The following is a 14085-nucleotide window of genomic DNA, read 5'->3' as shown; positions in this document are numbered from 1 at the left end:
AAACACATTTGAGCGACAGTACAATAATTCATGGGGTTGGTTAGCAATAAAACTGCATGTAAGTCACAGTGTCAACATTGTTTCATGAAGTTCCCGTCAGCCACATCTCAGTTTAGCACTTTGCTTGTTGACCAACTACAGACAGTCTTCAGCCCCCCCCCCACCCCTGCTGAGTGACAGAGTTAGAGCCTCATTCTGGGGCGGCTATTAACAGGGAGCCTCAGGCAGAGAGCGCTGATCACATATCACCAGAATACCAGTCATTAAACTTCACCGCCCATCGTGACATCAACAACACCCACGGGTGATATTTCCGTTGACTGTGTCTGGAGCATGGGGGTGGCGGGGCGGGGCCATGGGGGCAGTCAACATGAGGCAAAACTGCCGCTTCAAAACGAGGTCTGGATCACAACAAGGCTTTAAAATGATGATTACAGCTTTTTTTTTCCAAGTCATTTCACTGTTTCACACGGAGCAATCAAAGACCTAAAACGTGACTCATTCTAGTCTTTAATGTACTTTACTTATATGACATGCTATCAAACATTAACCAGTCAAAGCAACCACACTTTATTTGATGGTACCTTTCATACAGGTTAGTGCAATTATAACTTATATAATATAACACATTTAAAATAATAATAATATATATATTTTATTATTGCATATATTTTTTCTTCAGATTCTGAGCTGTACAAACAAAATTGACTTTTGCTCCGACCCTTTTACAACATGTACGTGGTATTGTTTCAGCTAAATGCTAGCATCACTTGCTCATAATGACACACTGCAGACCCAGCTGACCTGGTTGGTGGATTTCTTTTGTTGTTGCTTCTATGAGACGCGCAAGAACAAAGAAGCGAGGGCTGAAAGATGCCTCGTTTCCCTCGCTCCTCTACACTCCCCTCAACTCTGCTCGTTAGCTTATGGTAATTATGTTTGCTGCTGGCAAAACAGTACATTAAATTTAGCAAATACTGCAAGAGCAACCCCGACAGAGAAACCCCCTTCTCTCTCTCTCTTTCTCTACAAGAACAGAGAACACTGAAATAATTAATTTTGATCAGGCTCAATTAAACATTTTAGAAGCACGATATTGATCATGAATGAGCAGATTACAAGAAATGCAATGCAAAGAGGGAGATGATGGGTGACAATAGAAATGTTTGCTGGCTTTGTAAACACAGAGTTTCTGTTTAAGTATCAGCGTGACACCCAGAAACACATATCTGCATACAGATACTGATACAAATACAAGTAAACATACACACATGGCTTAACTACAAATATTTTTTTAGGTGATATTTCAGTGATTCACTGTTAAAACGCAACCCAGGGCCTAATATTAACACTTCACAGCCTCCTGCAGACAGAAACTAAGTTGATGTGATGGAGATGTTGTGTCTGTGTATATATATGTGTGTATTTGTGTTCCTATTACTGACGTGGTGTATGGTATACGGCCCTGCTGTTGCCATGGTGAGAGTCAAAGAACAGGAAGCCCAGGGGAAAGAGGGGTGCTTGATCAGACTTGTAAGCATTTGATGGACCCCTCTGAGACCAGCGCGTGTGCGTATGTGTGGGTTATTATTTAGATGTGTTTAAAGAAATATCAATGATTCCTCCCTTTTTTGTAATTACTTTGGCACTTTCACTTAAAATGACACGTTTCAAAGTCCACTCTGACTTTTATTCTGATTCTGCGTGATCTCCTGACGTCTGTTGTGGCAATAAAACTGTCGATTCTCATAGTTTCGCCCAAATCATACAAATACAAATGACCATAAGTTCATTACTAATGTTAAACCTCCTGGTCTGAACAGATTTTCAGGCAGACTGGTACATCCAACTTTATCATAAACGACGTCAGCATCAGTACATCAGTACGTCAGTAACAAGCCAGTTTCTCTTTAAATCTTGGGTAGAAAAGATGAAAAAAAGCTTCTGCTACACAGATTTACATTCATATTTTCAACATTTCTGTAACCTTTGCTCTGGACATATTTCTCTACAGCACTTACTGAGGATGATGATGGCTGATGAAACCCTTCTGAGAACACCAGGTGAAATCTCTTGAGTCAGCATGATGAGAAAAACTTGCCCTATGACAGCTATATAATGTGTTCTATGTTACTTCCTTCAGCAAGAGTAAGAAACGCGTCTAAGTAAGTAAAGAAGTGTTTTCCATGAACAGAGACACTTTTGCCTTGCATGACGAGGTCCATGATCCCACATCCAAATGCACCCAAAAAAAGGAGAGCTGCTATGTGAGAACGTTGGGTACGACATTAAGTATGGGATATTTTAACCACCAATAGGAGAGTCACAAGGATGAGATGGGATGACACCGAAGTTAAACACTCACAGATATTCTCTCTCAATATCTTATGCAGACACACACACACACACACACACACACACACACACACACACAGCTTATAAGTAGCTTGTAACCAGAGCTGGTCAGATGCTATTTAGTAAACCAAGAGTAGGAGTGGGTTTGGCTTCAAATACAGTTCAGGGTTCAAATTTAACTGAATTTATTCACTGTTCACTTCAATGTTAAAAACTAAAAATACACCAGTTTATAAATGTCTCTGGTCACAGAGTTTTACTTTAAAAAGAACAGGAAATAAACATAATAATAATAAACATCAGAATAAAAATGAAAATGCCAAAATAAATCATCTTTAAACGAGGACAAATTTTAATCATTAACCCAAACGCTCCTGATATTGTTGTTATTGTTTGTTTCAGTGTGTGGCGTATACCTGCAGTAAGTGTTACTAACCAGCAGAGGGTAGTACAGCTTAGTTCAGTAGTTACACTTCATAGGCTTTGAACACTGTAATGTGTTGAATTAAGACATATACAGTCAATCAACAATCATGTTCAACACATTTATCCTAGCTGTATACATTGGACATCGTAACAGATTTGAAGTACCCACAATTTAAGATTCAGAAACTAATTTCTCTGCTGAGATGAGACATTTAATTTGACTTGCACATTCAGAAAATGTGTCACGACCTGCCAGGAAATCCGTGCCTCAGTGCTTCATGAAAGACGTCCAAATCAAAAAGGTAATAAAGCGGACTCCAAAAAGATTAATTTATGTCATATGTCATGAATGCTTACCTCCACTGTCAGGTGAGCTGAGGACATTGAGGGCGAACAGCATGGCGTTGGAGAAGGTGGTGGCCTCCTCCTTACTGGCAAAGTTCAGCCCATAGACCTGACGGGCGTCACGCCACTGATGGAAGGTCGGGGTTGCCTGATTGTATTTCAGGCCCTTCACTATGGAGTAGTTGATCACCACCTTCAAGAGGGGGAAGGAAAATGAATTAAAATGTTATGTAGATTTGATAATATGCACCTGGCTGACTCATGAAGGGAAGATGTGTTGATTAAGGATTTCACTCAGTGTACTTCAGCAGCTGGTGTTTAGGGGGTGGAAAAAGAGATTCATTCTACCGGCTGTTTGGAGATTTAGATTCCATAGTACAATACTTAGAAACCTTCTTATGATCACTTTCTTAGTGATTAATAGATCAGCTGTTGTCTAATTTCAATCATCAGCATGTTTTTGAGTCAAAACAAGTCAACAACAATCACATTAGACGTAATTCAGAGTTTCCCGACTTGTAAGTAGCGTTTGTTACTTCTGAGTCACCATTATGACTCACAAAATTGTTTAGATTTTTCTGAAATATCTGAAATATATGGCATGGATATGGTTTATTGTTGTCAATGCAAAGTATTTTAATCCTTACATGACCAACACTGTGACCATATCGTCTTGATCACGTGAACACTCTTGTGTTGTTAACATCTTTCTCATTCATCAAGTCTGTGTGAAGGCAATTCTGAGATTTCTTTCAAAACACATTAAATATGTTCGAAAATAGTTGCTGAAAACACGTGACAAGACTTTGAACGATATATTACTGACGTGGCGTTTCAGTTTTCAGGATTTTTGTGGGCGGTCCTAAAGGGTGGCTCGATGAGGCCACCCTGAGCATACCCCTGCACCCCTAGCAGAGGGATAGAGATGAATTCATCTCGCTCAGTGTTTCAAAGTTAGTCGTGTCATTTTCTGAACTTATCTGACACGTTTCAGTCACTTTAAAATTGCTGCTTGACTGCTCCCACGAGTGGGTGTGGCTTCAGCACATTCAGTAGACACGCCCCACTGTCCTGGAGCTGAGAATACTGTTTCATTATTACCTGATTTTGACACCTAATTTCATAAACTTGTCAATATTGTTAATCATTCAAATTTGGTTGGGTGGTTAATAACACGTTCTTCTTTGGTCTGACAAACTCAGAACACATATTAATTCTTACTTTACATGGACTTTAACATGAATAAGGTAATAGCACTGTGCATCATGAGGGATCCTTTAAAGTTATCGATTTAAATTGAATGAACAAGCTACAAACAGTAATCTATAATGCTTCATCATGAAATACGTGATACTGATTGTTGTCTCTCACCTGCTGGTCCTGCAGTTTGACGCCCACCACTCTGAAGGTGTTGTTGGCAGTGTTGTGGTAGATGTTGATGCGGCTGAAGCCCTGCTGCCCGGGCTTGATGGGCACCCACTTCTTACTGGCATCGTCGTAGACCATCACAGAGGCCCGCGCCTGGCAGATACTCTGTTCACTGGTGGGAGAGAGACAGAACATCAGGAGGGTCCGGTCGAAAACTGAAACATCATTCTGTAGTTTTAGAGAGATTTTATCTGTCAGGACAGGAGTAGCTACATGTTTCTGTCAGTAGACGTAGTGCACAACTAGCTTTTGAGATTCATGAAATGAGCTTTTATGCTAAAATAAGTCAGGTAATAAAAGCTAAGTGAACAGAAAATAACTGGAAAGTGGGCAGGAACAAAATATTGGATTATAGAGATGCTTTGTTGCACTGTTAATTCACATACTGTTACTGCTGACCAGACTTGTGTAAATGTGATGGTAGTCAATAGAATAAAACCAATGACACAGAGTTACTGTATGATTATCTGGTTTGCTGAAAGGTCACTGGGGAGCCACACCTTTCTGCAGCTACTGCTACAAGTCACCACATTAGGAATAACATACTACCACTATGGGAATCTGACAGCTTGTGTGAGCCGAGGAGCCATTTTTAAAAGCTATAAACAAGACCTCAACCTAAATCTGAACCCTGGAAAATTCCCCTTTCCCTCCTGGCCTTTACTGTGGCATAGTAACATAATCACTGCACATTGAAGAAATGTTTAGACGCACAGTGCAGTGCAGAAGGGTGTGCACAATGTGTCGGGTAATGACACAGTGTCATAAAAACGCAAAAAAAAAAAAAAAGTGTTTGATCAGCAAGCGTATCGCCAGCTGGAGACTCATTTGGTAAAAAGCAAATGAAAAGTCACACACGAGCACACAGATACAAGGAAGCGTAAAATAATCACGTTCACAACCACAGAGTTAAAATCAAGTTAATGCAATAAAAAGACATTTAGCTGCTGACTTATGTGGTTCAGACACATCACAAAATTACCACTTTCAACAGATACATCTGGAGTTTATAAGATGAAGAGCCATGTGTGTTACACGTGACTGCCACTTTGACCTTAGCACCATACGTGCCTGAAGGTGTTAAATTTGCCTCAGTATGGAAACACATAACAGCAGGTGGAGGGCTGAGTTGGACGGCTGGAGGTGAGGTTAAGTTGGTGAACCTGTGAAGTGACTAAATGCTTCTCTAATTTTCACTTTCAACACCTCGAGGACCAGCTCTCTGGCATCTGGCACTGAGACTCACATTAGTAGCCCGAAAGCACAAAGGCCAAGACAAGCAATCTAAAGAGCATTGTCGATGTGCCCTCCGACTGTCACCGTATTCTACCGTAGTGCCTTAATCGCTGCAAAAAGATGACATAAAATGAAAATAGAAATTCAGTCACTGTAGCAGCAAAAGAGCTGGACTATAATAACAAAATTTATCAAGGCTGTAACTTAAAATCACTTCTATTATCTGTTGATTCTTTTCTCGATTAACCAATGAATTGTTTAATCCATGAAACGCCAAAAAGAGGTGGAAAACACCCATCATCATCTTCCCGGAGACCAAAGTATCATCTTAAAATGTCTTGATTTGCCCGACCAACACTTGAAAACCTAAAGATATTATATTTACCATCATATATGTTGACAAAAAGCAGATAATTGTCACTTTTTTTGTCATTTCTGCTTTAAAATCTGATAAATGATTCATAAATTTTGAAAATTAGATGTATTTTCCTCTGATTGACTAATGTTGCACCTTTAATACATACACTTGGGATATGCTTATTTAGAAAGGTTTCTTTGCAGCATAATACTGTTGTATTACACAAAATAAATGGGAGTGCTTGAGAGCATGAAAAAAATCTAGAAATGGTGACAAGGCTCAAAAGTATAATGAATTGCTTTATTACCGTCTGAGCCTGAAGTGAATGAGATTATACAGTGTAACATTACACCCGTAGCGATTTAGTGCACTTACATGAACAATAAAAATGGCAGAAATAATAAAATGAGATATGTGAGTAAGCAGATAATGAGGGTTTGTTTCCACGGCCCAGAGGACAGCAGTAACATTCAAATACCAACATGTGACCTCCCTCCTCCGACAACCTTTCCTTCGATGTGCCGCTCTGCAGGAGGAAGTCAGCGTGACACCTGAGAGACCCGCCCCCACCCAAACCCCCACGGACACATGGCTCGGTGTCAGCCGGCTTCCTCTCACTTTCCTGCCATCATCTGCTCTCCGGTTCCCTTGCGGTGGTCTGAGCAGCCTCAAATAACTCAGCAGTGATGAGATAGCAGTGCTTCTATTGGCTTCACTCAAACGCTGTACATCTGATGCACACATTACATATTTACAGCGCTATAAAATAAGAGATGTCAACATACTTTCATTTACAGTTTATTTTCCATCTTAAAATCCTCTCATCATGACAATCTGTTTGACATATGTCAGCCGGACAGTACACAGATGTTGATTTCCATGCAAACAATATAGGAATGAGTATAAACTGTATAGCAACATCCTCAGGGAGAAGCCTTTAAAGCTCACATGGCAGATGGATCTCAGCAACAACTCCCACGATTAGAACCAACCTCCCTCTGTCCGATATCCACCATTCCCCACTGCACAACTGTTGTTGAGTTAATTCAGCAGAAATATCAATATCAAAAGCTACAAAATACAATTTATACATGACAAATAGTCAGACTGCGAGTTCAGATGCAGATGCTGATGGCTGGAAATGGTTACACAATCAATATCCTCAAACTCTGGACAAACAGGAACTTCAAAATCAAACAGGAAACACATCTGTCATCAACACAAACACAAATGCGACTGAGCGGTTCCTCAAATACTATACATGCAAACATGGCACACAATCTGAACTCAACAATTCACTCCAGATAAAATCCTGTTTGACAGCTCTGACACAGGCATGTTACTCCTCATATCTCAAGATTAAGGACAAAAACAATCCTTTCCAGTGGAAAATAATAATCAGTTCATCTCTGCAATGTGAAACGTACAGTACACTGCCTCCTATTCTAGATGCATAACCATGAGGGATAACTACAGACATCATGTTTCCTACATCTCTAAATAAGTTTGACAGACTCTCTAATCACATAACAGACACTTCTCTCCACTTCAGAGACCCGACAGACCACCGGAGTCTCACTGGGAGGGGAAAGCAAAGGGAGGGGAGAAGGGAGGTGGCTGCATCTCTGTCATGGATCTTCTTACAAAAACAGGCCCTATTTCTGGAGCAGTTTGGGCCAGAGGGATGGAGTGACTCCAGCTTGACGCTGACGGTTTCAGTTCTCTTCAAGTAGTCAGAAATAAAGCGGGCGTCTCATCTGTTGCTTCTTTACATACAGCACGTTGCCCAATCGACACATCATGGGATGCAGAGCAAGAGGAAAGGGACGGTGATCTGGCTGAGTTAGCTCCTTCTATTAATTAAAGTAAACCTATGACCACTTCTGACAGTGTGTTAAATGCTCCAGTGTGTGATCTATTTACTGAAGATGGCGGACTCTCTCCAGGTCACATGACAAAGAGGAGACAAGGCACAATAGGGCACATGATAGCTGCTCAACATCACAGCTGCTTCTTTAAAATCTGGAGGCCCATTTTGCTCAAACACTTGATACATTCAGCCGACAGAAAGAGTGATTGAGTAGAGCGATGACAGAGATGATGGGCAAAGAAAACAGAGTGACTTAGTGTGTGTGCGACGAAGGGATGGCGTGCATAATCTGAGATAAGGTCAGTCATAGCTGAAAACAATCAGTGACATTAAAACAATGTGATGAATCAAATTAATGTTCAGATGAAATGTACATAACAGTAAGAACCGAAGGTCAAAATAAAGAACGAGAAAACGTGATTTTAGATGATTTTGTATAATAAAGATAACGTCGTTTCCTTCAGTGATAGATAAAGACAAAATAAAAGGTGCTGAATGACACTTCTGTAGATGACAGTGATGAGCAATAAGTGAAAAAACAAGACAATATCAGTGGAAGATGATACAGAAATTAAACCGTGCTCTGTCAAGGTGATGTAAGCCTCTTTTCACGGCAGACATTTTGACATAAATCATAACATTAACGATGGCTCATTTCAGTCAGCAAACATGCACAATAGCAGAGCTCTGGACGTGGAAAGCAGCCATCATTAATGTTATTAATTCCACCTGTGCTCAGAACAAGCTATAAAAAAACATTTAGACATATTATCACCTTCTAAAGTTTATGTGGCTTTAGCAAACAGTCACCTATTCACACCTCCAGGAGACACATTATAAATAATTTGAAGGTGTTTCTGTTGACTTATGTAAGTCTGATATTCACTCTCCTTTTGGCTCTGTTTGGGTCTCCATCAAGTCCTGACTGAACTGATAAAACTGATCAAATCTATGTTAAACGGACTGCGCCTTTCTAGTCTTCTGATTACTCAAGGTGCTTTTACACTACATGTCTCATTCACTTATTCATACACTGATGGCTTGGCTGCCATGCGAGGTGCCAACTGCTCATCAGTTTTTGGGAGCTAAACATTCAAACACATTCACACAGCATCAGGAGCAATTTGTGGTTTAGAATCTTGCTCAAGGACACTTGGACACGCAGACTGGATTGAACCACCGTTCATTTGATTAGTGGACGACCTGCTCTACCTCCTGAACCACAGCTGCTTACTGTGGATGTTCACTAGCTGCATAGTTGCCAACATCGTTTGAGTGGTGTTTAGTGCCAGCCTGGTATCATATTAATGCTTGGAGCTTGAAACAGCTGCTGAAAATTTAACAGACGTCTTAACAATGAGCTAAAAGACTGAAAAAATTTGAACGAGAGGGAACTGCAGAGTCAGGTTGTATTTCTCTTTGGATTCAACACTAAAACTGACCCCTTTCTCATCATGCGAACCACTGTTAAAAGAAAAATACTCTCTAAGTGTTTGATTTGGACAGTTTCTCTCTTCAGGCTGCTCAAATCCTCTGAAGGTTTAAACCTGCTGGTATTTTCCTTCGTGTACTTTATAGACTACATTTTTAAAAATGCATGAGCGCGCTTCCTCACCAGCTCATGAATAAAAAAAGAAATACTGCACGTTTCTCACATCACACTGACAGGCTAATGAGATGAGCACAAATATTTAAAAGTCTGTTGTTTTTTGCTATTAGCTGACAATATATTTGCATAGAAAACACATTTGTATCTTGAATTTAAAGTAGCTACTAGTCTGCTTCTTAAAAAGGATCTGCTTGATTTGATTTGAGCATTTCACCTCATTTTTTGCTGGACTAAGCAGATTTCTTAGTGGTGTCTCAATATTCACCTCAAAAAGGCAGCCTGAGAGGAGCTGAGAAGAAATAAAAAGACGAGGGGATAGAGAGCACAGAGAGAGAAGGAGATGAATAGACGGCAGAGACAAAAACAAGGAGAGGTAGAGGATATGAAGGCTTCTGCCACACTGAGCACTTCCTCATGTCAAATAAGCCTCATAGGCGAGTGGTGAAAAGGAGGCCACATTCCCAGGCTTTTGAATTAAGCAAAGCACTTCCCTGCACACATGGTCAGACATATGTGCCTCCCCGGCCTCACCCCACCCTCCTCCACACAAATCCTATACAGACACACTCTATATGTAAGCGTCCCAGCTGTGTGTTTTCCAGCCATTAGCAGAGATCTCAGTGCGGGAAGAAATGATGCCTGAACCCGATCCTGTCCGACAAATTACTGTAGACATGATAGGGTGCACATTTAGGGACAGTAGTTTTACGAGATTCTGCAGCATCATGATCAGATCACAGGGTGTATTCAGATGGGGAAAGTGTTGGGACGGGGTGGTGGAGTGTATGTGGAGTTCTCTCAAGGGCAAAGTTTCTGTTATCATGGCAATTAGCTTTTGTTGCTGGGGTAATTGTTTCATCCTGCTGGTTCACAGTGGAAGGCACCCGAACAGACCCGAACAAATGATGAGTCATTCAACACAGCCCCGCACGGGCAGCTCATGAAAGTAGTTCAGATTTGTTAGGCTTTAAAAACACTATCAACGGCTACCAACGCTGCAGAGAAGTGCACCGTCAGCAAACATCTATACATGTCGAACCATTGATACAAAAGGTAGTGCAGTATAGTGTATACTGACACAGATAGTCATCAGTGTGAGAGTCCTCATGGTTCAGCTTTTGGGGTACAATGCAGCCTAGCTTAGCTCAGCTACATGATGTTTATGTGGTCAGGTGCTGTAGTTAAATGCTGACCTGATAAACTACATATCGCCATTTCTGTATTCGTTTTAATAGTATGTCATGGCTTTATTTGACAGGAGATGACAGGATACATGGGGAGACAGATGGGAAACTACATGCAACAAAGATCCATGACTGGACTCAAACTGGGGACGTTCATGGTCTGCAACTTTCCACCAGGACGGCTCTCCATTTCTGCACTCTTAGTTGATGATTTTTCTCTATTAGGTCTAAAAGGTCCAGTGTGCAAGATTTTTTATCTACAGGTGCTGCAGGTTCTCTTCCACAGTGTCCGTCATGTTAAACCAGCATGTTTCTACAGTGGCCCAGATAGGGTCTTTTACATGAGGCCCACAGTCCTAAGCACAGTTGTTTCTTTAACCAACAGACACCCAGCTAAACTAAACTAATGTAACAGTTTTATTTACAACCAGCATTCAAATAAAGAAAATAAGCTTTTCTGAGTCCATTTGGCATTAAATCAGAGTAGGAAAATATAGAAATCCTCACAAAACAAACCAGAACCAAATCTTTTTATCCCCCACATAAAACTTGTTAAATATGAGGAGAGTTGAGGGAGGGGGTGTACTACTAAGTCTGTAAGTTCAACACAGCCAGGCAAGACAAATTCCAGGATTTCTTCATCAGGCTTCTGTGCCTGTTCTTATAGAAAGGGGCGCTTTGCACATCGTTTAAGTCTTTTGCACAAAATTGACCAATCGTGTTGTGCCTACTTTGGTCAAATCAAAACATAATGGAAAAAATATAAGACAAATATGTAATTACACCAAAAGGCAACATTGTTACTGCAAAGAGAGGCATAGAGGAATGCTGGCAGAAAATTGTTTATCCAGTAAAGTTATTATATTTATTTTACCACTAAATGCGCTTTGATAATATGCTGCGTAATATTAAAAGTTATAATATTAACTGAAACAAACAAACTTTACCTCCCGTGTGCTATGGTCTTTAATATTTCTGTCAATGCTCTACTATCTAATATGGGCAAAATGGAGGCCTAAAATAATGAAAGGAGACCTGATAGTTTGATGAATGCAAACAGAAAATCCTAATTAATCCCTTTCTCAACTGTCACATCAGATAAAGAGACAAAGGCGAAGAATTAACCCTGATTATTTGCTGTATCTTAGAGGTGCAGCAGCCAATCCTTCTACAGCTTATACCCAGTTAATCAATTCATTTCATGCTAATTAGCTAACTTAAAAAATCATAACCTCCTGTCCAACGAAATCCAAGCGGGGAGACGAAGGCAATCCGAAGAGGCTTCCTGTGCAGCAGGAGTGATAATTACGCAGATTTATGCATCCCTGGTACTTGGTACTAATAAAGACATACAGCCACTCAGGGAGGGTTTATAACTCAATCCAAGGTTTGGTTAACAAACAATGGCTTCTTTAGATAGACTGTGTTTCTCTCAGCAGAGCTATGTGAGGCCATATCTGAAGTCTGTCGGTCTGGGGTGGCGAGAGACTCTAAACTACGTCTACACCAACTCAATTCACTTCAACTAGTATAATAGGCATGTTGCACATTATCCACCTTCTCTGGGTTTATCCAGAACATGAGGAGAGATGTAAACAGCTGCTGTGAAATGTAAAGCACAAACAGAAGTTCGAGCGGTGCTGCAACTCATGGCCTCATCTTGCTGAGCCTGAGGCTGTCAGCTCAACAGGAACAGAAATATATAATTATACACCCACACACAGTATATTATGGTAGCCATACTGTACGTACACCCAAAATAACGGTCACAGATATTTTTAGTGAAGGGCCAGCTTAGGGCAACAGAAACAGAGAGGCCCACATACTCATGCAGACAAACGGACACAGGCCCCTAGCCCTGAGTTTACCCTTACCTTAACTCTTACCCTAACCTTAGACCCAAGTCTTAACCTTAAAATAATACTTTAAAATAGTGAAAATCAGCCAGAATGTCCCCACAATGCACAAATGTCCTCACAACGATGGTTTTAAAACTGATTGGTCCTCACAAAGATATCATTAAAAACCCCCACTCACACACGCAGATTGGTTACTGTGTATGGATTCGGTTAGTTGTATGTTATTATTACACTCACCACGAGGATTTTAGCCTCAAAGGATCACTGGGAATTTTGGGGCAAGGCAAAGCCACTATAGTATAGGTGGGGTGTATACATTTACAGTATGGATGCCTGTGTGTTTGGGTGGGTACTGGGGTCCAGCTGACAGAGGGAAGAGGTCTGTCTGACTTGCTGGATTAGAGACAGAGCCTGGCAGGCAGATCATTACCTCACTGCAGTCTTAAATCTAAATTAACCAGGACTTAACTCTCGTACAAGACCTCTAATCTGCTCCACGGGGAAAGTACTGTTCACAGGCACACAGAGGGAAGGAGGCCTGCGGGAACTAAAAACAGCACAAGCCAAGTTTATTGCCGAGGAGCAGTGTGAAGCCCGGTCATTTGTAAGTGAGCAAACTAAGCACAGTTAGCCTGTTTGAAAGAAACAGCAAGAAATGAGACAGATGCCAGATTTCAGGGGTTGCAGTAATGTTGCTTCATGCGATGTAACACTCTGCAATGATAATTAAAATGAAAGAAGAGTCAGATGCAGTCATAAAGAGTTATTATTAATATTCAGACATTAGACATTATTATTAACATCCATGCCATTTTTCTATACGTCAGATTAAGTTCAATCAATACTATAGACCTTTTTCACAGCAGCTGTTTTGACACGACATAGTAGGTCAACGCAGGTGTTTCCAATGATACTAATTAAGGTTCGATTCCATTTATTGCAGCAGAGACTTTCCAGTGAGCCAACATGCACACACACAGCAGCACGCTGACTCTGTTTGACCTGAATGGAACGAAACCTTAATTAGTATCATTGATGGGGCACCGGTTAGCTCAGTACATAGAGTATGCGCCCAATGTACAGAGGCTCAGTTCTTGCTGCAGCGGCCCAGCGTTGGACTCTGACCTGTGGCCGTTTGCTACATGTTGTCCTCTCTCTCTCTTTCTCTAAAACTTCCTGTCACACTTCAGCTGTATGTCTCAAATAAGCCAAAAAAAAACAAAAAAACAAATATCTTAGTATCTTTGGTAACTTGTGTTTCATGTCAAAATGGCTGCTGTGAAAAAAAGTCTATTGTTTGTTTGTTTTTGCGTTGCATGGCCACCACTTTGGTCCAAAGTGAAATATCTACAACTGTTGGATGAATTGTACGAATGTTTTATTCTCTAGTGCCTTAAATAATACTGTTTGTCCCT

At 40.7% G+C, this 14085-nt stretch overlaps 1 protein-coding gene across 5 annotated transcripts in view; it reads right to left on the bottom strand.

Annotated features, from left to right (window-relative positions):
- The window catches only part of evla (Enah/Vasp-like a), a 34109-nt gene that overhangs the window by 7911 nt on the left and 12113 nt on the right, over window positions 1-14085 (bottom strand). For 4 of the 5 annotated variants that reach the window (XM_019277130.2, XM_019277129.2, XM_019277128.2 and 1 more), the window contains exons 2-3: window positions 4498-4666; window positions 3139-3319 (exon numbers count right to left, since the gene is read on the bottom strand). In XM_019277130.2, the coding sequence (XP_019132675.2) occupies window positions 3139-3319; window positions 4498-4666 (350 nt within the window). Of the gene's footprint in view, window positions 1-2021; window positions 2270-3138; window positions 3320-4497; window positions 4667-14085 lie in introns of those variants that run through there. The other variant, XM_019277131.2, reaches the window with a different exon arrangement.

Source organism: Larimichthys crocea, chromosome XXIV (genome assembly GCF_000972845.2).
Source record: "Larimichthys crocea isolate SSNF chromosome XXIV, L_crocea_2.0, whole genome shotgun sequence".
NCBI classification, from domain to species: domain Eukaryota; kingdom Metazoa; phylum Chordata; class Actinopteri; family Sciaenidae; genus Larimichthys; species Larimichthys crocea.
Note: the sequence above shows the minus strand (reverse complement) of the source record. Positions and strands in the feature narration are given on the sequence as shown.